Source organism: Bufo gargarizans, unplaced genomic scaffold (assembly GCF_014858855.1).
Source record: "Bufo gargarizans isolate SCDJY-AF-19 unplaced genomic scaffold, ASM1485885v1 original_scaffold_2107_pilon, whole genome shotgun sequence".
NCBI classification, from domain to species: Eukaryota; Metazoa; Chordata; class Amphibia; order Anura; family Bufonidae; genus Bufo; species Bufo gargarizans.
Window position 1 is genome coordinate 14,253 of NW_025334645.1, and position 27,034 is coordinate 41,286.

Genomic DNA, 27,034 nt, shown 5'->3' on the forward strand with positions numbered 1-27,034 from the left:
GAGTCATTCAAATAAAACACTGGAGTGCCTTATTGCCTTGCCCCACGCAGGGTTAATGGGGTTACACGGAGACGAGGACGCAACGCGGGAAAATTGTTCTATCCGAGCGGCGAATTGTGTAACTGGAAAAGATCGTAACTGGTGATAATAAAGAGTTAATTCCCTCAAAGGAATGCGTGTATCTATGAGACCGTATCACACAGGATGGGATTAGATACACAGCTCAGCAGACAGTATCACACAGGATAGGATTAGATACACAGCTCAGCAGACAGTATCACACAGGATAGGATTAGATACACGGCTCAGCAGACAGTATCACACAGGATAGGATTAGATACACAGCTCAGCAGACAGTATCACACATGATAGGATTAGATACACAGCTCAGCAGACAGTATCACACAGGATAGGATTAGATACACAGCTCAGCAGACAGTATCACACAGGATAGGATTAGATACACAGCTCAGCAGACGGTATCACACAGGATAGGATTAGATACACAGCTCAGCAGACGGTATCACACAGGATAGGATTAGATTCACAGCTCAGCAGGCAGTATCACACAGGATAGGATTAGATACACAGCTCAGCAGACAGTATCACACAGGATAGGATTAGATACACAGCTCAGCAGACAGTATCACACAGGATAGGATTAGATACACAGCTCAGCAGACAGTATCACACAGGATAGGATTAGATACACAGCTCAGGACACAGCATCACACAGGATAGGATTAGATACACAGCTCAGCAGACAGTATCACACAGGATAGGATTAGATACACAGCTCAGCAGACAGTATCACACATGAGCAGCTCGGATACCCCAGTCAGTAGCACACATGAGCAGCTCGGATACCCCACATGAGCAGCTCGGATACCCCACATGAGCAGCTCGGATACCCCACATGAGCAGCTCGGATACCCCACATGAGCAGCTCGGATACCCCACATGAGCAGCTCGGATACCCCACATGAGCAGCTCGGATACCCCACATGAGCAGCTCGGATACCCCACATGAGCAGCTCGGATACCCCACATGAGCAGCTCGGATACCCCACATGAGCAGCTCGGATACCCCACATGAGCAGCTCGGATACCCCACATGAGCAGCTCGGATACCCCACATGAGCAGCTCGGATACCCCACATGAGCAGCTCGGATACCCCACATGAGCAGCTCGGATACCCCACATGAGCAGCTCGGATACCCCACATGAGCAGCTCGGATACCCCACATGAGCAGCTCGGATACCCCACATGAGCAGCTCGGATACCCCAGTCAGTAGCACACCCCTTCACGTTTTCAATCATTTTTATGAAGGTGAAATAAAAAAAATAACTTTGCAAACAAAAAACAAATCCCCCCCCCGTTGAGTGTACTCAGCCCCTGTGCAGTCTGCTGCCGTCAAACATGGTTCATTCCACCGCCCCCCCGCCCCCCCCCCCAACAGCATGCATGACGGCAGGAGCAGAGCTTGTTACCATGGAAACAAAGAGATCAGCAGAGGAGCTGCAGACGTCCACGCGTATACATGGCCACCGGCAGGATGCAGATACTAATGGGGCGACCATTTCATTCCGCTGCCCCCCACAGAGCACAGACCGGAGGCTTCACCCCTAAAACGACAGCAGGAAAATCACCGCCCCCGCGGTACAGAACAGTGCGACGTCTGCAGCGGAACAAGCGTTTATTCTCTAGGTCACGTCCGTTATAAATTATCTTTTACAGTTATGTACAGGCGGACTCTCTCGGCCGCGGCTCCGGCGCCCAGGTTATAACGCTACGGGGGGCACTGCCCGGGGAGGGCTCAGTACATGCACTCGTTACTCTGCACCGCACTGAATGGCAGCTGGAGGGCGCTGATGTTGGGGTTCCTCTTAGTGGGGTTCCTCTTCCAGAGGAGCAGCGTGCTGGAGCGTTTACCGGCCGCCATCGTCTTCCTGTTGTTCTCCTTATTCTCCTGCAGAATCTCGCTGGACGTCAGCATCGACGACTTCTTGTCTGGTACCTGGCGAATCAGAAAGCGCGTCATACTGGAGCGTAATACGACGGCACACACCGGAATCAGGAACTGGTCCCAAATTCCTGCCAATCCAGCCAAAGGCGGCACCAGATTGGCAGGAATTTACCCGATAATCCGGCGTGGCTCGCTATAAGCAGCACATGTGTTAACAGCAGCACAGAGGAATAAGCAGAACGTTACTGCTTCTGCGGTGTATCAATAAGTGGGAGGAGTCTATGGGAGCGGACTTCTCACCGTGTTCCGGGGGTCAGCGCTCTGGAAGGTCACGACCTCGATGTCCGCTCCTCCCTTCCCCGTATTCTTCAGCTGCTGGACGACTTGTGAATGTTTCGCCCACCTGCAGTCCTCGCCGTCCACGGACACGATGTAAGACCCCTCCTTCACACCCGCCCGCTGCAACGCAAGGGAGGACAATCAGCGAGGACTCACAACCTCATGGGAGCTGTAATGGTGGTTATACCGTACGTACGGCAGCGCAGCCCCCGGGGACCACCCCGGCTATAAGAACCGGCGAGTCGCCTCTCAACGTGAAGCCGAAGCCGTCATCCCCTGGGTCAAGGTGAACCTTCAGCGCCGGCCGCCACCTGTGCTTAGCCGAAAAGACGGAGACTGGACCCTGCAAGACCAACAGAGGACGTGTCATCTACTACTTCTACTCTAGTCACATCCAGAGCTGCATTTACAGGTAACCTCAGTTGCGACAGACAGTGGAGATCCTCAAATAGACAGCACCTTGATGCGCTGCCTCCAGGGAGGGGACATTGCCTTCTTCAGACTACCTTAATGCAGACACTACAACTCCCATCATCTAAAGCCAATGCACCAGCAGGAAAGTCCTGCCGTCTAAGAACCAGGAGAAAAACAGCAGGACTGTGAATGCAGCTCTGGGTGTGAGTGGAGTGTAAGATTTTATATAGGTTATTTACACAGGATTTACACTGTGAGATGATGAGTGGAGTAGTTGTCCTCCTCGCTATTACCTACAGACAAATACTGATTTCTGCATTGGAAGATCCCCAGCCTCTAGGAAAAAGGGGACAACTCCCAACAGTGGTGGCACCAACAGGGCAACTACAAAGCATGACAACCCCCAGCAGGAACACACAGAAGAGGAAACCCTTAAACAGGGCGACCGCCAACAGGACAACCCCCACTACTTCTGCTGCCGCTCACCAGTCGGTGGAATATATCCTTGACTTTGACCCTGGAGAACATTGGGGTCGTCACTTCCGGCTTCTGATGGGTTTTTGCTGGAAAGAAGAACAAGAGGAAAATAAGAGGCGCTAAGTTTCTGCCGCAGTGCAGAGGATGTAAGCAGCGCTACTCTTGCACCAGATTTTCCAGAGCAGCTCTGCTGGTAAATGTTAGTAACCTGGACCAGGGAAAAATGAACCCTTTATTTCTTTGGTGTTTGCTAGAAATCTGTTAAAGTGCCGGCTCCAGTCCTATGTCAATAAAGCTCAGGAGATCAATACATACAGATATATACAGCCACCACTAGAGGGAGCTCAGGAGATTACTGCATACAGGTATATACAGCCACCACTAGAGGGAGCTCAGGAGATTACTACATACAGATATATACAGCCACCACTAGGGGGAGCTCAGGAGATTACTACATACAGATATATACTGCCACCACTAGAGGGAGCTCAGGAGATTACTGCATACAGATATATACAGCCACCACTAGAAGGAGCTCAGGAGATTACTACATACAGATATATACAGCCACCACCAGAGGGAGCTCAGGAGATTACTGCATACAGATATATACAAACACCACCAGAGGGAGCTCAGGAGATTACTACATACAGATTATACAGCCACCACTAGAGGGAGCTCAGGAGATTACTGCATACAGATATATACAGCCACCACTAGAGGGAGCGCAGGAGATTACTGCATACAGATATATTCAGCCACCACTAGAGGGAGCTCAGGAGATTACTACATACAGATATATACAGCCACCACTAGAGGGAGCTCAGGAGATTACTGCATACAGGTATATACAGCAACCACTAGGAGGGAGCTCAGGAGATTACTACATACAGATATATACAGCCACCACTAGAGGGAGCTCAGGAGATTTCTGCATACAGATATATACAGCCACCACTAGAGGGAGCTCAGGAGATTACTATATACAGATATATACAGCCACCACTAGAGGGAGCTCAGGAGATTACTACATACAGATATATACAGCCACCACTAGAAGGAGCTCAGGAGATTACTACATACAGATATATACAGCCACCACTAGAGGGAGCTCAGGAGATTACTATATACAGATATATACAGCCACCACTAGAGGGAGCTCAGGAGATTACTACATACAGATATATACAGCCACCACTAGAAGGAGCTCAGGAGATTACTACATACAGATATATACAGCCACCACTAGGGGAGCTCAGGAGATTACTACATACAGGTATATACAGCCACCACTAGAGGGAGCTCAGGAGATTACTACATACAGATATATACAGCCACCACTAGAGGGAGCTCAGGAGATTACTACATACAGATATATACAGCCACCACTAGAGGGAGCTCAGGACGTTACTACATACAGATATATACAGCCACCACTAGAAGGAGCTCAGGAGATTACTACATACAGATATATACAGCCACCACTAGAGGGAGCTCAGGACGTTACTACATACAGATATATACAGCCACCACTAGAGGGAGCTCAGGAGATTTCTGCATACAGATATATACAGCCACCACTAGAGGGAGCTCAGGAGATTACTGCATACAGATATATACAGCCACCACTAGAGGGAGCTCAGGAGATTACTACATACAGATATATACAGCCACCACTAGAAGGAGCTCAGGAGATTACTACATACAGATATATACAGCCACCACTAGAGGCAGCTCAGGAGATTACTGCATACAGATATATACAGTCACCACTAGAGGGAGCTCAGGAGATTGCTACATACAGATATATACAGCCACCACCAGAGGGAGCTCAGGAGATTACTACATACAGATTATACAGCCACCACTAGAGGGAGCTCAGGAGATTACTGCATACAGATATATACAGCCACCACCAAAGGGAGCTCAGGAGATTACTGCATACAGATATATACAGCCACCGCTAGAGGGAGCTCTGGAGATTACTACATACAGATATATACAGCCACCACTAGAGGGAGCTCAGGAGATTACTGCATACAGATATATACAGCCACCACTACAGGGAGCTCAGGAGATTACTACATACAGATATATACAGCCACCACTAGAGGGAGCTCAGGAGATTACTACATACAGATATATACAGCCACCACTAGAGGGAGCTCAGGAGATTACTACATACAGATATATACAGCCACCACTAGAGGGAGCTCAGGAGATTACTGCATACAGAAATATACAGCCACCAATAGAGGGAGCTCAGGAGATTACTACATACAGATATATACAGCCACCACTAGAGGGAGCTCAGGAGATTGCTACATACAGATATATACAGCCACCACTAGAGGGAGCTCAGGAGATTACTACATACAGATATATAGAGCCACCACTAGAGGGTGCTCAGGAGATTACTACATACAGATATATACAGCCACCACTAGAGGGAGCTCAGGAGATTACTACATACAGGTATATACAGCCACCACTAGGGGGAGCTCAGGAGATTACTACATACAGATATATACAGCCACCACTAGAGGGAGCTCAGGAGATTGCTACATACAGATATATACAGCCACCAGTAGAGGGAGCTCAGGAGATTGCTACATACAGATATATACACCGGTGGTTATAATCTTACGCTGAATGTCGGGGGCCTCGCCCGTCTCAAAGAAATCTTCCTCGTGGTCGATGTCGGAGTACTTATTGAGCGACCTCTTGTGTGCCAGGGTCAGCACGTCCTGCAGGATGTCCATCTTACGCAGGATTTTGCACAGGCCGTGGATCCTCATCGCCTCCTCGTGTTTAATCACGGCTTTCTTTAAGTGCGCTTTACCTGCAAGAACAGAGGCGGGTAGGTATACATATAGCGGGGCGGGTAAGTCACACCAAGTCACCCCCTCCGGGTATAATGGGTCAGGGAAGGCAGCCTGTTACCTAGCTTCCTCCTCTCTTCCCGATCCTGGAGCAGCAAGCCGATGGTTGGGCCCTCTGGTGGCGAGGTGTGGAACTGCAGGAAAAGCTTCTCGTGTTCTATGAGCTCCAGTCCTGGCGAAGCTGAAACAAAACAAGACCGTATATAACGTACCGATACGTAATACCGAAAATGTGATGCCTGCAGGGAAAAATACTGGTCAACCCTGAATCTGGTATAAAATATAGAAGTAAAACCTCAAAGACAGTGAGCAACATGGAGACCTCCATGACTATCACCCATCCCCCACACTGTAATATCAGCGTCCCCCCACACATGATGGAAGGAATTCACATAAAGAGATTATCAGCCGCAATCTGGGATTATTGCTGTGGTCCAAGAGGCCCGGAGCCTGGACCAGGACATCAAATAATGGGGGTTATTGTTGCCTGGGCCAGTGCTATCCAGGATGTAAGAGGCCGTTAGCTGCATCAGTGCTCAGCATGACGGGGCTTCCTCCTGGGCTGCCCGGCAGTGACGGGCATACGCCTGCTTACCCCCACACAGGTTACGGATATATATAGCTAACTGTGCCAGGGGCTAAAGGGGAGCCCTGCCCGTCAGGCAGAGTGGAGAAGTAGGGCAAAGAATGTCTCAGTAGCTTCTATAGGAGGGGTTCTCTGGGAAGGAAATACTGACAGTTCATCCTCAGGACAGTCGGACTGAAGAGGGTCCGACTCCCGGCACCTCCACAACTGCTGGGAGGGGCTGCAGCGCTAGGACCAGCAATGGGGCCTCTTCCTCATCCTGTGTCGTCAGGTCCATGACCCTTCTGCAGCTTGTTCTCATTCAAGTGGAGATTGAGCTGCATTACCAAGCACTGCCACTATGCAAAGAATGGTGCTGTGCTTAGTATACCAAGAAGACGCCATAGCCCTTCTCCCAGCGCTGCTGCCCCCTCAAACAGCTGGCTGGCAGAGGTATAGGGGTTAGACCCTCAGCCATCTCATATTGATGACCTATGCTGACGAAACCCCTCCCTAAAAAGAACAGAGCTCCTAATCCATCACTAGAGGGAGCTCAAGAGGTTACTACATACAGATATATACAGCCACCACTAGAGGGAGCTCAGGAGATTACTACATACAGATATATACAGCCACCACTAGAGGGAGCTCAGGAGATTACTACATACAGATATATACAGCCACCACTAGAGGGAGCTCAGGAGATTACTACATACAGATATATACAGCCACCACTAGAGGGAGCTCAGGAGATTACTACATACAGATATATACAGCCACCACTAGAGGGAGCTCAGGAGATTACTGCATACAGATATATACAGCCACCACTAGAGGGAGCTCAGGAGATTACTACATACAGATATATACAGCCACCACTAGAGGGAGCTCAGGAGATTACTACATACAGATATATACAGCCACCACTAGAGGGAGCTCAGGAGAGATTACTGCATACAGATATATACAGCCACCACTAGAGGGAGCTCAGGAGATTACTACATACAGATATATACAGCCACCACTAGAGGGAGCTCAGGAGATTACTACATACAGATATATACAGCCACCACTAGAGGGGGCTCAGGAGATTACTGCATACAGATATATACAGCCACCACTAGAGGGAGCTCAGGAGATTACTGCATACAGATATATACAGCCACTACTAGAGGGAGCTCAGGAGATTACTGCATACAGATATATACAGCCACCACTAGAGGGAGCTCAGGAGATTACTGCATACAGATATATACAGCCACCACTAGAGGGAGCTCAGGAGATTACTGCATACAGATATATACAGCCACCACTAGGGGGAGCTCAGGAGATTACTGCATACAGATAATGTACAGCCACCACTAGAGGGAGCTCAGGAGATTACTACATACAGATATATACAGCCACCACTAGAGGGAGCTCAGGAGATTACTACATACAGATATATACAGCCACCACTAGAGGGAGCTCAGGAGATTACTACATACAGATATATACAGAAACCACTAGAGGGAGCTCAGGAGATTACTGCATACAGATATGTACAGCCACCACTAGAGGGAGCTCAGGAGATTACTACATACAGATATATACAGTCACCACTAGGGGAGCTCAGGAGATTACTACATACAGATACATACAGACACCACTAGAGGGAGCTCAGGAGATTAGTGGCGTGTGTATATATATATATATATATATATATATATATATATAATCTGTATGTAGTAATCTCTTGAGCTCCCTCTAGTGGCGTGTGTATATATCTGTATGCAGTAGAGGGAGCTCAAGAGATTACATCATACAGTTATATACAGCCACCACTAGAGGGAGCTCAGGAGATTACTACCTACAGATATATACAACCACCACTAGAGGGAGCTCAGGAGATTACTACATACAGATATATACAGCCACCACTAGAGGGAGCTCAGGAAATTACTACATACAGATATATACAGCCACCACTAGAGGGAGCTCAGGAGATTACTACATACAGATATATACAACCACCACTAGAGGGAGCTCAGGAGATTACTACATACAGATATATACAGCCACCACTAGAGGGAGCTCAGGAGATTACTACATACAGATATATACAGCCACCACTAGAGGGAGCTCAGGAAATTACTACATACAGATATATACAGCCACCACTAGAGGGAGCTCAGGAGATTACTACATACAGATATATACAGCCACCACTAGAGGGAGCTCAGGAGGTTAATGTATACAGATATACACAGCCACCACTAGAGGGAGCTCAGGAGATTACTGCATACAGATATATACAGCCACCACTAGAGGGAGCTCAGGAGATTACTGCACGATGCATATACACAGAACTCTATAACAGTATGTAGAGAGCTCCCTCTAGTGGTGACTTCAGACAGACAGAATGCCATCATGAGAATGTCTATATACAGGATTTGGAATGCCAACCGCTATAAATAAACAGAAATGGCCTCCTCTATAGGGAGGTGAACAGTTCTATGGGGAAGTCTGGAACTGGAGATACTCACTGGAGAAGTCGCACAGGGCGTTGGCAGCGTGGTAATGGGACAGAGCTTTGAAATGTTCGGCTTTTACACGAACCATGGTGGTCCAGGAGAAGGGGACATAGTCTTTAACGGGTGGGTACATCATGGTTCTGTATACAAGGGTGTAGACGTCCTCAACCTGGAGAGGAGAGAGGAGACCCTGACCAAAGATGGGAACTAGCAGAGGAGACCCCGACCAGAGGTGGGCACTAGCAGAGAGGGGACCATGCCCAGTCGTGGGCACCATCAGAGAGGGGACCATGCCCAGTTGTGGGCACTAGCAGAGGAGACCCCGACCAGAGGTGGGCACTATTAGAGAGGGGACCATGCCCAGTCGTGGGCACTAGCAGAGGAGACCCCGACCAGAGGTGGGCACTATCAGAGAGGGGACCATGCCCAGTCGGGGGCACTAGCAGAGAGGGGACCATGCCCAGTCGTGGGCACTAGCAGAGGAGACCCCGACCAGAAAAGACCCCGACCAGAGGAAGGCACTAGCAGAGAAGACCCTGACTACAGGTGGGCACTCATGATAGTATCTCGCCTACATCCTCCATTAGGGGGCACTCACCCTGGCCGCCTCCTGTGCCATCTGCAGTTGATTGGTGAAGTTATTATGCGTGTTCTCCAACACAAACTTCTCGAAGATGCCCTCCTGGACCTGTGCCACCATGAGCCGCACCAGCATGTTCAGAGACGCCGTGCTCATGTCCAGGCTCGGGGCGTTAGAGAAGTTTTCTTTTAAGAAATTGAAGCATCCTAGAGGGCGATAAAAAGTGGGTGTTATACCAAGCCCCGCCACGTCCAAACCTCACCGTCAATCACAACCCCTGATGTCACATGACCACGGACCTGCCGCCTTCTGAAACGAATCGATGGCTGTCTTTACTCCTTGTAGAAACTGACGATCCTGCCTCGCCCCGATCTGGGTGTACAGGGCTCCCATGTTGAACAGCACGCTTCCCTTCTCGAAAGCCAGAGCCCGCTGGCAGGAAGGAACGCCCGTAAGAGAGTCGTACCTGGAAACAGGCGCCAACGATGAACTACAGACACTATGGACCAGTCTGGTCCCACCACTGACCCCAGTGTGACCAGAGGGGCGTACGGCTGACGCGATACTGACCAGTGAAAGAAGACGCCCAGAGAGCGGTGTGGGGGGAAGAAGCGCTGCTCCAGGAAGTACAGCTGGTTGTAGTATTCCATCAGGAGCTCCAGGCCGGACTCACTGCGACTCGGGGTCCTCATGGCCTGGATGGACAGGGGGGCAGAATTAGAAAAGCAGCTCTGGATGTGACTGCAGTACGAGACAGGATGTAACAGCAGAATTGTGAATGCGGCTCTGGAGGTGAGACATGATGTAACAGCAGAATTGTGAATGCGGCTCTGGAGGTGAGACATGATGTAACAGCAGAATTGTGAATGCGGCTCTGGAGGTGAGACATGATGTAACAGCAGAATTGTGAATGCGGCACTGGAGGTGAGTGAAGCATGAGACATGATGTAATAGTAGAATTAGAACTGCAGCTCTGGGGGGCGAGTGGAGTGCGAGACATGATGGAGCAGAAAATCTAGAGGCAGCTGTGGGCACGACTAGAGCTATATGGAGATGAAGGATTTCGGAGCTTTTCCTGACCTGTCGCAGATCCATGAATTCTCCGATCTCCTTCTCATATGGAGCGGCGTCCTCCCCATAGTGCTCCACAATGAAGTCCTGGGCGAAAAACAGACGAGTCACCCAAATATCCTCTACTGGACTCCCACACCCCACATGTTCTGGTAGAGGGGCCCCTACAACACCAGGGCCCCGTGTCTCAGAGGACGGGGACGTGTGTGCTAACCGCATAATACAGCAGACGGCACCGCTGCACTGCATTGTGGGGGAAGGCGCCTTTACACCAGACTACTACCCCCGCAAATCGATGATGTCATGGCGTGGTGGGCGGGGCTTACCTTCAGAGGATCCATCAGGTCCAGATCTTTCGTCTCCTTCAAGCCGAGCGGGATCATGGGAACGCTGATGGCTTCACTGGAACACAAATCACCTTTCAGAATTTCCCCAGAATTACACACAATTAATGGAAGCTGAGATCTGGGGTGCTGTTTGCAGGACGGTGTGACGGCACAATGCCGAGGACCCCACAAACAGCACAGGGCTTCTAGCAGTCCGCGATCGGTATATGCCCCCCGTTACCTCTCGTTCTGGTAGACGTCCACGGAGCTGTTCAGCTCCTCCAGCTCTTCCTTCAGCAGCTGCAGGTTGGAGTTGACGTAGCTGAGCTCCAGCGCCACCGTCTCCTTCACCTTGTGGTTGGTGGTGGCCCTGCAACAGGACAACGGAAAATTACAGACCAGCACCGCTGAAAAACCGCGCACGCAGTGATAATAATCGTATTTCCAGGGACGGCGCTGACTTATCAAAAAGTAAAAAGAAAAACAACTGATTTCCCAAAACAGGAAGAGCAGAGCCGACGATCGGCTGGAAAATGACCTGCGACTAGCGGAGACATGACAGTGACGGCACCGCCGGATTTAAAGGAGCAAGCAGTCACCTCTATCTACAGTGACGCTGGGTTCAGACCTGAGCGTTCGGAAACGAGCGCTCTGTATGCGCGATTGTACGGGCGTTTACAATCGCGCATACAGAGACTGGCGTTCACACATTGTCGCGCGTTCCCGAATTTCTATGTGCGGGAACGCGCGACAAACGCCCAAAAAAAAGCTCAAGCACTTGTTTGAGCGTCAGGCGTTTTACAGCGCGATCGTACGCGCTGTAAAACGCCCAGGTGAGAACCATTCCCATAGGGAATCATTGGTTCTTGCCTGTTGTGCGTTTTACAGCGCGTAGGAACGCGCTGTAAAACGCTCAGGTGTGAACCCAGCGTGACTCCAGACCGTATCTGCAGACACAATGGGGACGCAAGACAAGGGATGACAGATCCATCTTATCACATGTGACGGATGGGCTCCATGCTTCTTCATGACAGCGCCCCTTTAATAAAGCTCCTGCCATAGGAGAGGATTGCATCTCCAACGTCTCCCTTCATATTCCTATCACAGACTTGGCTCCTGCTACAAGATGAGCGGCTGATATCAGTCATATACTGTATATACCACGTACATGGAGGGTCCACGGCACTGCACATATGTGATACACAGCAATAGACTGTATTCTCCTGTCCTACAGTCATCCTCCCTCTGAAATGGCTGATAACAGGGGGCAATAGACTGTATTCTCCTGTCCTACAGTCGTCCTCTCCCCTGAAATGGCTGATAACAGGGAGCAATAGACTGTATTCTCCTGTCCTACAGTCATCCTCTCCCTGAAATGGCTGATAACAGGGGGCAATAGACTGTATTCTCCTGTCCTACAGTCATCCTCTCCCCTGAAATGGCTGATAACAGGGGGCAATAGACTGTATTCTCCTGTCCTACAGTCATCCTCTCCCTGAAATGGCTGATAACAGGAGGCAATAGACTGTATTCTCCTGTCCTACAGTCATCCTCTCCCCTGAAATGGCTGATAACAGGGAGCAATAGACTGTATTCTCCTGTCCTACAGTCATCCTCTCCCCTGAAATAGCTGATAACAGGGGGAAATAGATTGTATTCTCCTGTCCTACAGTCATCCTCGCCCCTGAAATGGCTGATAACAGGGGGCAATATACTGTATTCTCCTGTCCTACAGTCATCCTCTCCCCTGTGATGGTTGATAACAGGGGGCAATAGACTGTATTCTCCTGTCCTACAGTCATCCTCTCCCCTGAAATGGCTGATAACAGGGAGCAATAGACTGTATTCTCCTGTCCTACAGTCATCCTCTCCCCTGAAATGGCTGATAACAGGGAGCAATAGACTGTATTCTCCTGTCCTACAGTCATCCTCTCCCCTGAAATGGCTGATAACAGGGGGCAATAGACTGTATTCTCCTGTCCTAGCGTCATCCTCTCCCCTGAAATGGCTGATAACAGGGGGCAATAGACTGTATTCTCCTGTCCTACAGTCATCCTCTCCCCTGAAATGGCTGATAACAGGGGGCAATAGACTGTATTCTCTGTCCTACAGTCATCCTCCCCCCTGAAATGGCTGATAACAGGAGGGCAATAGACTGTATTCTCCTGTCCTACAGTCATCCTCTCCCCTGAAATGGCTGATAACAGGGGGCAATAGACTGTATTCTCCTGTCCTACAGTCATCCTCTCCCCTGAAATGGCTGATAACAGAGGGCAATAGACTGTATTCTTCCTGTCCTACAGTCATCCTCTCCCCTGAAATGGCTGATAACAGGGGCAATAGACTGTATTCTCCTGTCCTACAGTCATCCTCCCCCTGAAATGGCTGATAACAGGGGGCAATAGACTGTATTCTCCTGTCCTACAGTCATCCTCTCCCCTGAAATGGCTGATAACAGGGGGCAATAGACTGTATTCTCCTGTCCTACAGTCATCCTCTCCCCTGAAATGGCTGATAACAGGGGGCAATAGACTGTATTCTCCTGTCCTACAGTCATCCTCTCCCCTGAAATGGCTGATAACAGGGGGCAATAGACTGTATTCTCCTGTCCTACAGTCATCCTCTCCCCTGAAATGGCTGATAACAGGGGGCAATAGACTGTATTCTCCTGTCCTACAGTCATCCTCTCCCCTGAAATCGCTGATAACAGGGGGCAATAGACTGTATTCTCCTGTCCTACAGTCATCCTCTCCCCTGAAATGGCTGATAACAGGGGGCAATAGACTGTATTCTCCTGTCCTACAGTCATCCTCTCCCCTGAAATGGCTGATAACAGGGGGCAATAGACTGTATTCTCCTGTCCTACAGTCATCCTCTCCCCTGAAATCGCTGATAACAGGGGGCAATAGACTGTATTCTCCTGTCCTACAGTCATCCTCTCCCCTGAAATGGCTGATAACAGGGGGCAATAGACTGTATTCTCCTGTCCTACAGTCATCCTCTCCCCTGAAATGGCTGATAACAGGGGGCAATAGACTGTATTCTCCTGTCCTACAGTCATCCTCTCCCCTGAAATCGGCTGATAACAGGGGGCAATAGACTGTATTCTCCTGTCCTACAGTCATCCTCTCCCTGAAATCGCTGATAACAGGGGGCAATAGACTGTATTCTCCTGTCCTACAGTCATCCTCTCCCCTGAAATCGCTGATAACAGGGGGCAATAGACTGTATTCTCCTGTCCTACAGTCATCCTCTCCCCTGAAATCGCTGATAACAGGGGGCAATAGACTGTATTCTCCTGTCCTACAGTCATCCTCTCCCCTGAAATGGCTGATAACAGGGGGCAATAGACTGTATTCTCCTGTCCTACAGTCATCCTCTCCCCTGAAATCGCTGATAACAGGGGGCAATAGACTGTATTCTCCTGTCCTACAGTCGATCCTCTCCCCTGAAATGGCTGATAACAGGGGGCAATAGACTGTATTCTCCTGTCCTACAGTCATCCTCTCCCTGAAATGGCTGATAACAGGGGGCAATAGACTGTATTCTCCTGTCCTACAGTCATCCTCTCCCCTGAAATGGCTGATAACAGGGGGCAATAGACTGTATTCTCCTGTCCTACAGTCATCCTCTCCCCTGAAATGGCTGATAACAGGGGGCAATAGACTGTATTCTCCTGTCCTACAGTCATCCTCTCCCCTGAAATGGCTGATAACAGGGGGCAATAGACTGTATTCTCCTGTCCTACAGTCATCCTCTCCCCTGAAATGGCTGATAACAGGGGCAATAGACTGTATTCTCCTGTCCTACAGTCATCCTCTCCCCTGAAATGGCTGATAACAGGGGGCAATAGACTGTATTCTCCTGTCCTACAGTCATCCTCTCCCCTGAAATGGCTGATAACAGGGGGGCAATAGACTGTATTCTCCTGTCCTACAGTCATCCTCTCCCCTGAAATGGCTGATAACAGGGGGCAATAGACTGTATTCTCCTGTCCTACAGTCATCCTCTCCCCTGAAATGGCTGATAACAGGGGGCAATAGACTGTATTCTCCTGTCCTACAGTCATCCTCTCCCCTGAAATGGCTGATAACAGGGGGCAATAGACTGTATTCTCCTGTCCTACAGTCATCCTCCCCCCTGAAATGGCTGATAACAGGGGGCAATAGACTGTATTCTCCTGTCCTACAGTCATCCTCCCCCCTGAAATGGCTGATAACAGGGAGCAATAGACTGTATTCTCCTGTCCTACACTCATCCTCTCCCCTGAAATGGCTGATAACAGGGGGCAATAGACTGTATTCTCCTGTCCTACACTCATCCTCTCCCCTGAAATGGCTGATAACAGGGGGCAATAGACTGTATTCTCCTGTCCTACAGTCATCCTCTCCCCTGAAATGGCTGATAACAGGGGGCAATAGACTGTATTCTCCTGTCCTACAGTCATCCTCTCCCCTGAAATGGCTGATAACAGGGGGCAATAGACTGTATTCTCCTGTCCTACAGTCATCCTCTCCCCTGAAATGGCTGATAACAGGGGGCAATAGACTGTATTCTCCTGTCCTACACTCATCCTCTCCCCTGAAATGGCTGATAACAGGGGGCAATAGATTGTATTCTCCTGTCCTACAGTTGTCCTCTCCCCTGAAATGGCTGATAACAGGGAGCAATAGACTGTATTCTCCTGTCCTACAGTCCTTGGTGTTCCTGTATATGTCGGCTGCTGCTGGTGGTCGATACCTATATACCAGGGTGTAGTATACAGATTATAGACCGCTCCATCGCACCAGGCTTCACACATGATTTCAGATGGCCATAAAGACTTCTGTCCAGGGTCGGAGGAGTTAATGTCACCCAGGCTCCATGATAAATGCCATCTGCGCTGGTACATTGTGACAAGAGATCTGTGCTGCTCTCCAGCAGTGAACTGACTGACTATATTGGCACACTGCAACAAACCTTACAACCTCAGAATGTATAACAAAACTTTCCACTCACTGACAGGAAGCAGGGATCATGAAATGTTGAAGAATTGAAACACAGTTTATATGATGACTAGCGGGAATCGACCCTGTACTGTACTGCCCCGCCCCCGCGGTATCCGTCCATCCAGAGGTGAAGATAATGTATCTATGCATATTATAGCCCTGTGCTGGCCCCGCCCCCGTGGTATCCGTCCATCTAGAGGTGAAGATAATGTATCTATGCATATTGCATCCTTGTGCTGGCCCCGCCCCCGCGGTATCCGTTCATCTAGAGGTGAAGATAATGTATCTATGCATATTGCATCCTTGTGCTGGCCCCGCCCCCGCGGTATCCGTTCATCTAGAGGTGAAGATAATGTATCTATGCATATTACATCCCTGTGCTGGCCCCGCCCCCGCAGTATCCATCCAGCTGTGTGTATATAAAGTATCTATACACATTACAGATACAGTCAGCACTCCGCTTTATGAGCGTATCACCAAACCACCTCCATCTGCAGAGCATGGACGGGGACTGTGAGCAGACGAGCCCTTTAAGAGACACCCCTGTGCTGACCCCGCCCCTGAGGTGTCCATCCATCCAGCAGTGAATATATATCTGTATACTGCAGATGGATTCCTCGCTCCCAGTCCTTCCTATCAGCCCGATGCAGGGTTCAGCTCCAGGACCCATCGATCTCCATGTAGCCTGCGGCTGCTGATAGGGCCGGGGGTGAGTGTTGTCCTCTTGTCTGGGGCAGCAGCGAGGTCTATAACACACGACCGGGGTCATTCAGCCGCACAAAGACCCCGAGAACTGGAATGAATCACTTCCCGGAGCTGTTATCTGCAGCACAATGGACGGTGACAGACGCCGCGCTGACGCCATTGTCCTGCGCACCGCTGCTGAATGTTTTATGGGCAGATATGAAATAACAGCCACCGTGTGAGGGAAGACACAATGTAACGACACCGCAGAGCAGACACACAGGTACCACAGAAACAGCTGATGTATCTAAGCTACGACACACGTGCATGGCCGAGGTATCTAAGCTACGACACACGTGCATGGCCGAGGTATCTAAGCTACGACACACGTGCATGGCCGAGGTATCTGAGCTAGGACACACGTGTATGGCCGAGGTATCTGAGCTAGGACACACGTGTATGGCCGAGGTATCTAAGCTAGGACACACGTGTATGGCCGAGGTATCTAAGCTAGGACACACGTGTATGGCCGAGGTATCTAAGCTAGGACACACGTGTATGGCCGAGGTATCTAAGCTAGGACACACGTGTATGGCCGAGGTATCTAAGCTAGGACACACGTGTATGGCCGAGGTATCTAAGCTAGGACACACGTGTATGGCCGAGGTATCTAAGCTAGGACACACGTGTATGGCCGAGGTATCTAAGCTAGGACACACGTGTATGGCCGAGGTATCTAAGCTAGGACACACGTGTATGGCCGAGGTATCTAAGCTAGGACACAAGTGTATGGCCGAGGTATCTAAGCTAGGACACAAGTGTATGCCCAATGTGTCTAAGCTACGACACGTGTATGGCCGATGTATCTAAGCTAGGACACACTCGTATGGCTGAGGTATCTAAGCTAGGACACACTCGTATGGCCGAGGTATCTAGGATACGACACACGTGTATGGCCGAGGTATCTAAGCTAGGACACACGTGTATGGCCGAGGTATCTAAGCTAGGACACACGTGTATGGCCGAGGTATCTAAGCTAGGACACACGTGTATGGCCGAGGTATCTAAGCTACGACACGTGTATGGCCGATGTATCTAAGCTAGGACACACGTGTATGACACAGGCATCTAAGAAAAGTTCAGGCGTAAGTCAACTACTTGTGGTGTTACATAGGACTGCAGGTAACATCTACTATCTTATTTGTACTCAGAGCACTATCACTGTGTTATCTGTGGTGTTACATAGGACTGCAGGTGACATCTACTACATTATCTGTACTCGGAGTGTTATCACTGTGTTATCTGTGGTGTTACATAGGACTGCAGGTAACATCTACTACATTATCTGTACTCAGAGAGGTATCACAGTGTTATCTGTGGTGTTACATAGGACTGCAGGTAACATCTACTACATTATCTGTACTCAGAGAGGTATCACTGTGTTATCTGTGGTGTTACATAGGACTGCATATCTGTGCAGTTGGACAGTCCTGTGATCATTATCCAGGATAAACTCGGGAGCTGCTGGTGATGGAAGGTTTATGGCGGGTGGTGCTGTGTCCGGAGGATTAGCGGCCGGTGACGGAGCGATCAGCGGGATTTATACCGGGTGTTATGAGGGATAAGGCAGCAGTGTTACCCGGAGTTATGTAAGGAGAGAAATCCTACAGAGGAGATATGGATGAGGATGATGAGGATATTACTCCTCCGCTGTGGGTGACCAGTACTGACCGGAACAGGTTCTCGGCTCCCGCTCTCATCCTCATCTCCTTGTTGATCTGCTGGTTGATGCGCGCCCGGCGGTGCTGGAGTTTACTGCGCTGCGTCTGAGCGAACGGGTCACATCCCTGAGGACAGAGAGGAGCAGACTGAACACTGAGGAGCCATGGACCCACACTACAAAAAGTATCTGCCCCCCCCCCGTGGACCCCACACTACAAAAAGTATCTGCCCTCCCCCCCGCCACTGTGGACCCCACACTACAAAAAGTATCTGCGCCCCCCCCCCCCGCCACTGTGGACCCCACACTACAAAAAGTATCTGCGCCCCCCCCCCCCGCCACTGTGGACCCCACACTACAAAAAGTATCTGCGCCCCCCCCCCCCCGCCACTGTGGACCCCACACTACAAAAAGTATCTGCGCCCCCCCCCCCCCGCCACTGTGGACCCCACACTACAAAAAGTATCTGCGCCCCCCCCCCCCCCGCCACTGTGGACCCCACACTACAAAAAGTATCTGCGCCCCCCCCCCCGCCACTGTGGACCCCACACTACAAAAAGTATCTGCGCCCCCCCCCCCCCGCCACTGTGGACCCCACACTACAAAAAGTATCTGCGCCCCCCCCCCCGCCACTGTGGACCCCACACTACAAAAAAGTATCTGCGCCCCCCCCCCCGCCACTGTGGACCCCACACTACAAAAAGTATCTGCGCCCCCCCCCCCCCGCCACTGTGGACCCCACACTACAAAAAGTATCTGCGCCCCCCCCCCCCGCCACTGTGGACCCCACACTACAAAAAGTATCTGCGCCCCCCCCCCCCGCCACTGTGGACCCCACACTACAAAAAGTATCTGCGCCCCCCCCCCCCACCACTGTGGACCCCACACTACAAAAAGTATCTGCGCCCCCCCCCCCACTGTGGACCCCACACAACAAAAAGTATCTGCGCCCCCCCCCCCACTGTGGACCCCACACAACAAAAAGTATCTGCGCCCCCCCCCCCCACTGTGGACCCCACACAACAAAAAGTATCTGCGCCCCCCCCCCCCACTGTGGACCCTACACAACAAAAAGTATCTGCCCCCCCACTGTGGACCCTACACAACAAAAGTATCTGCGCCCCCCCCCCCCACTGTGGACCCTACACAACAAAAAGTATCTGCGCCCCCCCCCCCCCACTGTGGACCCTACACAACAAAAAGTATCTGCGCCCCCCCCCCCCCCCCACTGTGGACCCTACACAACAAAAAGTATCTGCGCCCCCCCCCCCCCCCCACTGTGGACCCTACACAACAAAAAGTATCTGCCCCCCCCCCCCCACTGTGGACCCTACACAACAAAAAGTATCTGCCCCCCCCCCCGCCCCCCCAATTATAACAGGGAATCACAGCAATGACACCCGGGGGCCCACAGCCTCCGGACCATCCACGGGCCCCAGGAAATATCCTACAACCCATCAGTTTTATTATAATTTGCATTAAGATTTTTTTCTGCATCAATTTATTTCTTTTTCTGCTGACATCGGCTGTAGTTGTATCATTTGTAAACAGCTCTTATGTTACATTTTTAGCTTTTTTTCTACATTATTTTTATTAGATTTTTTTTCTATTATTTTATTGGTTTATAATTTTTTATATACAGGGGAGTTTATTTATTTCAGTAATGCAACTTAAAGGTGAAACTAACACCCGAGACTCGTTACCGGCAGCGGGAGATTCCCGGCCTTTATTCAACCTTTTCAATCCCATTACTGAAATAAATGGACTTTTGCACAATATTCTAATTTTTCGAGTTATTTTAATTTTATTTATATTACCTGTATATTGTATAGTTTCATTTTGTATACATTATTTTGATATTTGCATATTATGTTGTACAGTTTTATAGATTTTTACATTTATCTTACTTTTGTATTATTTTACACATTACTTTTATAGTCTTTATTTTATTTACTTGATTACTGTATTTTTATACACTGATGTCTGACTTGTACATTATTTTGTATTTTATGCTATTTTATAGTTATTTTTATTATTATTAGTATTTTAGCACTTCAATTAAATCACCCCCCCCCCCCCCCCAAAAAAAAAAAAGCCCCTGCAGAAAATGAGTCAGTGACATGTCCGTCTGTCTCCTTCTCTACTGTTATGGAAATCTCCCAAATCCTCGCCTGCGAAACAAAGACCCCTCTCTGCAACTTGAGAGATGACGTGAGCTCGGGCTTTGTGTCCGACAATTGGGGGCTGAGATTTTGGGACTGTGTGTGTATGGGCGAGAAGAAAGAGAGGGGCGAAGACAGCAAATCTGTCACCGCAGAGTTAGGAGGGGCGGCCTGACAGCGCCCTCTGAGCAATACTGGGGGCCAAAGACTGACGGGAATGGGGGGGGCTCTGCCTGCAATAAGAGGGGACACGACGCACTGAAATACCCTCATAGCGGGAGCGACCCACAGACCGGCACAAGGGGCGACAGGGAAGAAATCCTAAAAATGCGTCCCCTCCAAGGTTTAAGAAAAAAAATAAAAAATGAAAAAGTGCTTTCCCCCGGGATGTGGGATCAACAAATGCATCCTCTCACAATGTCCTCGCTCACTGACAGCAAGCAGAGATCTTGAAAATATATTAAAGGGCGGCTGTCCCCAAACAAGTGCATGAGCTGCAATACCAGGCACGGCCACATTTGTACACAGGGCTGATATAGAGGGGGTGTGCACTCAGGTCATCGCCGCACCAAATCCAAGCCAAGAAGAAGACAATGCTCCAAAACCTCAGCGGGCGAGGGGCAGAATACATGGGAGAGGATCCACCACCCTGGGGGTTCTCTGTTCTATACAATGTACTGCTACGGAGTCCAGGCTCACAGAACATCGCCTAGATCGGATACAACTGTAACAAACCCTCAGGTCTGTGTCCACATTCAGTGACAGCAAGCAGAGAACTTTCAAATGGGAAGAAATCCAACCAAAGAGTAAATCAGAAACTAAGGTTTATTGTACAAGGGGAGAGGATGTCAGTGTAGGCGTCGCTGAGAAGGGTGAGGGGCAAAGGATTAGACATGGGGGCCCTCCGATCAGTACAGTCATAAGGCTGAAATAGAGTGAACAAAAAATACCACTCAAAGTACCCCAATAATACCCAAAACAGAGCAGACATACCAGCGAATGCCACTCAGAGTACCCCAATAATACAGTGCCCAATTATACTGCCCTCCAGTGCTAATAATATTGGTGCCATTCTGTGCTCCAGAATAGTAAAGCCCCACAAAGCAAGACCAATCCAACTACACGGCCCGCAGCTCCGCAGCACACCGCAGCTCCGCAGCACACCGCCCTCATACAACCCCCCCACACACAGCTACATGCTCCTTTATAGCTCACTCCTGTGCCTAATACTGGGCACCAGTCGGAGACGGGTCAGACGATACTGGCGCCCACTGGACTTCTATCCTGGACAGTACAGGATAAGTAATGTATGTACACAGTGACTGCGCCAGCAGAATAGTGAGTGCAGCTCTGGAGTATAATACAGGATGTAACTCAGGATCAGTACAGGATAAGTAATGTATGTACACAGTGACTGCACCAGCAGAATAGTGAGTGCAGCTCTGGAGTATAATACAGGATGTAACTCAGGATCAATACAGGATAAGTAATGTATGTACACAGTGACTGCACCAGCAGAATAGTGAGTGCAGCTCTGGAGTATAATACAGGATGTAACTCAGGATCAGTACAGGATAAGTAATGTATGTACACAGTGACTGCGCCAGCAGAATAGTGAGTGCAGCTCTGGAGTATAATACAGGATGTAACTCAGGATCAGTACAGGATAAGTAATGTATGTACACAGTGACTGCACCAGCAGAATAGTGAGTGCAGCTCTGGAGTATAATACAGGATGGAACTCAGGATCAGTACAGGATAAGTAATGTATGTACACAGTGACTGCACCAGCAGAATAGTGAGTGCAGCTCTGGAGTATAATACAGGATGGAACTCAGGATCAGTAATGTATGTACACAGTGACTGCACCAGCAGAATAGTGAGTGCAGCTCTGGAGTATAATACAGGATGGAACTCAGGATCAGTAATGTATGTACACAGTGACTGCACCAGCAGAATAGTGAGTACAGCTCTGGAGTATAATACAGGATGTAACTCAGGATCAGTACAGGATAAGTAATGTATGTACACAGTGACTCCACCAGCAGAACAGTGAGTGCTGCTCTCGAGTATAATACAGGCTGTAACTCAGGATCAGTACAGGATAAGTAATGTATGTACACAGTGACTCCACCAGCAGAATAGTGAGTGCAGCTCTGGAGTATAATACAGGATGTAACTCAGGATCAGTACAGGATAAGTAATGTATGTACACAGTGACTCCACCAGCAGAATAGTGAGTGCGGCTCTGGAGTATAATACAGGATGTAACTCAGGAGCAGTACAGGATAAGTAATGTATGTACACAGTGACTGCACCAGCAGAATAGTGAGTGCAGCTCTGGAGTATAATACAGGATGTAACTCAGGATCAGTACAGGATAAGTAATGTATGTACACAGTGACTCCACCAGCAGAATAGTGAGTGCAGCTCTGGAGTATAATACAGGATGGAACTCAGGATCAGTACAGGATCAGTAATGTATGTACACAGTGACTGCACCAGCAGAATAGTGAGTACAGCTCTGGAGTATAATACAGAATGTAACTCAGGATCAGTACAGGATAAGTAATGTATGTACACAGTGACTCCACCAGCAGAACAGTGAGTGCTGCTCTCGAGTATAATACAGGCTGTAACTCAGGATCAGTACAGGATAAGTAATGTATGTACACAGTGACTCCACCAGCAGAATAGTGAGTGCAGCTCTGGAGTATAATACAGGATGTAACTCAGGATCAGTACAGGATAAGTAATGTATGTACACAGTGACTCCACCAGCAGAATAGTGAGTGCGGCTCTGGAGTATAATACAGGATGTAACTCAGGAGCAGTACAGGATAAGTAATGTATGTACACAGTGACTGCACCAGCAGAATAGTGAGTGCAGCTCTGGAGTATAATACAGGATGTAACTCAGGATCAGTACAGGATAAGTAATGTATGTACACAGTGACTCCACCAGCAGAATAGTGAGTGCAGCTCTGGGGTATAATACAGGATGTAACTCAGGATCAGTACAGGATAACTAATGTATGTACACAGTGACTGCAATAGCAGAATAGTGAGTGCAGCTCTGGAGTATAATACAGGATAACTCTCAGGATAAGTAATGTATGTACACAGTGACTGCACCAGCAGAATAGTGAGTGCAGCTCTGGAGTATAATACAGGATGTAACTCAGGATCAGTACAAGATAAGTAATGTATGTACACAGTGACTGCACCAGCAGAATAGTGAGAGCAGCTCTGGAGTATAATACAGGATGTAACTCAGGATCAGTACAGGATAAGTCATGTATGTGCACAGTGACTGCCCCAGCATAATAGTGAGTGCAGCTCTGGAGTATAATACAGGATGTAACTCAGGATCAGTACAGGATAAGTAATGTCTGTACACAGTGACTGCACCAGCATAATAGTGAGTGCAGCTCTGGAGTATAATACAGGATGTAACTCAGGATCAGTACAGGATAAGTAATGTATGTACACAGTGACTGCACCAGCATAATAGTGAGTGCAGCTCTGGAGTATAATACAGGATGTAACTCAGGATCAGTACAGGATAAGTAATGTCTGTACACAGTGACTGCACCAGCAGAATAGTGAGTGCAGCTCTGGAGTATAATACAGGATGTAACTCAGGATCAGTACAGGATAAGTAATGTATGTACACAGTGACTGCACCAGCAGAATAGTGAGTGCAGCTCTGGAGTGTAATACAGGATGTAACTCAGGATCAGTACAGGATAAGTAATGTATGTACACAGTGACTGCACCAGCAGAATAGTGAGCGCAGCTCTGGAGTATAATACAGGATGTAACTCAGGATCAGTACAGGATAAGTAATGTATGTACAAAGTGACTGCACCAGCAGAATAGTGAGTGCAGCTCTGGAGTATAATACAGGATGTAACTCAGGATCAGTACAGGATAAGTAATGTATGTACACAGTGACTGCACCAGCAGAATAGTGAGTGCAGCTCTGGGGTATAATACAGGATGTAACTCTGGATCAGTACAGGAGGTTACATGTACTGTAAATGTGACGTGTAACACGCGGTGCTCGAGGCTGGACACGTGTTCGTTCCCTCTTACTCCCTGATGATATTTATGGCACTTTCCGCACAATTAATCCCTTTACCTAATTGAAGAAAAAGATTTAACACCTTAACAGGATTTTCCAATTAAAGGTGAATGAATTCTGGGTGATTTCCCGCGTGCAGAGAAGATCACAGTGGATCCGGCCGCTCCTCCCCGGAACCCGCTGGTCCATACGGACACAGGAACAGACTATCATCACTAGAAAAGCACAATAAGCAAAAGTAATTGCCCCCCGGCCGCCCAGACCCTCTGTCAGAGCCCCCCGCAGTCCTTCCTGCCCCGGGTTCTATTCACACTGACATTCCTCACTAGGACACGATGAAGGTTCTGGACCTGTGGTAACAGCGGGGTGACCGGTCATAAGGGCACGGCCATAACAGCCGCCCGGCATCCGTAAATCACCACAAGTACCAGCAAAGGAGACCGCAAAACAAGCGCAAGGCGCGGAAGACACGGGTCACTGCTCACCTTGCGGACGCTGCCGTCTGTCTCCTGGTGCGGAGGGTAAGAGACAACATCACTGGCAATGGCCTCCATCATCCACCCCGGATCTCCTGAGAGAGATAGGAAGATATACATCATATACTGGAGCAACTCAATATACAGCCGCTATACATCCCCCATATACATCCCCCATATATACCCAATATGTACCCTATATACAGCCGCTATACATCCCCCATATATACCCAATATGTACCCTATATACAGCCGCTATACATCCCCCATATACCCCCGCCATATATACCCAATATACAGCCGCCATATATACCCCTATACAGCCGCCACATATACCCAATATAAAACCACCATATATCCCCCTATACAGCCGCCACATATACCCAATATATAACCACTATATATCCCCCTATACAGCTGCCACATATACCCAATATATATTCCCCATATATACCCCCCATATATACCCTATATACAGCCGCCACATATACCCAATATATAACCACTATATATCCCCCTATACAGCCGCCACATATACCCAATATATACCCTATATACAGCCGCTATACATCCCTCATATACCCCCACCATATATACCCTATATATATCCCCATATATACCCTATATACAGCCGCTATACATCCCCCATACATACCCAATATATATCCCCCTATACAGCCGCTATATACACCCTATATAAAACCACCATACACCCCCATATATAGCTGCTATATATACTGCCACTATATATATACCCTATATACAGCCATGATATATACCCCGTATACAACCTCTATATATCCACCATATATAGCTGATATATATATATATATATATATATTATAGTATATATCACCTATATGTTTGATATACCGCACATCCCAGTATACAGCCCCGATATACCGCATATCCCCGTGTACAGCCCCGATATACCGCACATCCCAGTATACAGCCCCGATATACCGCATATCCCCGTGTACAGCCCCGATATACCGCACATCCCAGTATACAGCCCCGATATACCGCATATCCCCGTGTACAGCCCCGATATACCGCACATCCCAGTATACAGCCCCGATATACCGCATATCCCCGTGTACAGCCCCGATATACCGCACATCCCAGTATACAGCCCCGATATACCGCACATCCCAGTATACAGCCCCGATATACCGCACATCCCAGTATACAGCCCCGATATACCGCACATCCCAGTATACAGCCCCGATATACCGCACATCCCTGTACACAGCCCTCATATACCGCACATCCCTGTACACAGCCCTCATATACCGCACACCCCTGTATACAGCCCCCATATACCGCACCTCCCTGTATACAGCCCCCATATACCGCACCTCCCTGTATACAGCCCCCATATACCGCACCTCCCTGTATACAGCCCCCATATACCGCACCTCCCTGTATACAGCCCCCATATACCGCACACCCCTGTATACAGCCCCCATATACCGCACACCCCTGTACACAGCCCCCATATACCGCACCTCCCTGTATACAGCCCCCATATACCGCACCTCCCTGTACACACTACCAGCTACAGGCTCCTCACCTCCTCCGGCCGCTCCGCCTACTCGCTCCGTCGCTGCCCCGTCTCCTCGATGCTCCGGGTACCGCTCATCCCGTTACATGTGTCTGAATAACAGGCAGAGGGGCGGGGCATTCACTGTGCCATTACGTCATGCTCAGCCCTTCACCAATCCAAACGAAAAGCTCACTGAGCAGGGACCAATCAGCTTCAAGGAGGCGGGGTTTAAGAG

At 49.2% G+C, this 27,034-nt stretch overlaps 1 protein-coding gene across 2 annotated transcripts; it reads right to left on the minus strand.

Moving 5' to 3' along the window:
- Window positions 1–1,682: 1,682 nt before the first annotated feature.
- RHPN1 (rhophilin Rho GTPase binding protein 1) lies at window positions 1,683–26,913 on the minus strand. 2 transcript variants are annotated; one of them, XM_044274873.1, is made up of 16 exons: window positions 26,827–26,913; window positions 25,263–25,348; window positions 18,540–18,655; window positions 11,378–11,506; window positions 11,137–11,212; window positions 10,820–10,897; window positions 10,310–10,434; window positions 10,039–10,205; window positions 9,758–9,945; window positions 9,172–9,328; window positions 6,143–6,262; window positions 5,847–6,041; window positions 3,209–3,285; window positions 2,505–2,651; window positions 2,270–2,428; window positions 1,683–2,020 (listed from the first exon to the last, which is right to left on the minus strand). In XM_044274873.1, the coding sequence occupies exons 2-16, from the start codon at window positions 25,332–25,334 to the stop codon at window positions 1,820–1,822; spliced, it is 2,007 nt and encodes a 668-aa protein (XP_044130808.1). In that variant the 5' UTR covers window positions 25,335–25,348; window positions 26,827–26,913; the 3' UTR covers window positions 1,683–1,819. The 2 variants fall into 2 exon arrangements, with proteins under 2 accessions (XP_044130808.1, XP_044130809.1); XM_044274874.1 differs by lacking the exon at window positions 18,540–18,655 and having other exon boundaries at window positions 26,827–26,911.
- Window positions 26,914–27,034: the final 121 nt, after the last annotated feature.

What these genes read in the sequence shown, in the direction of transcription:
- RHPN1 (XM_044274873.1), bottom strand. Translation starts at nt 25,334, where the DNA reads ATGATGGAGGCCATTGCCAGTGATGTTGTCTCTTACCCTCCGCACCAG. An exon ending in ACCTGATGGATCCTCTGAAG is followed by an intron (nt 10,898 to 11,136) that starts GTAAGCCCCGCC and finishes TTTTTCGCCCAG; the next exon opens with GACTTCATTGTGGAGCACTA. An exon ending in CGCCCTGTGCGACTTCTCCA is followed by an intron (nt 6,263 to 9,171) that starts GTGAGTATCTCC and finishes GTTTTGTTTCAG; the next exon opens with CTTCGCCAGGACTGGAGCTC.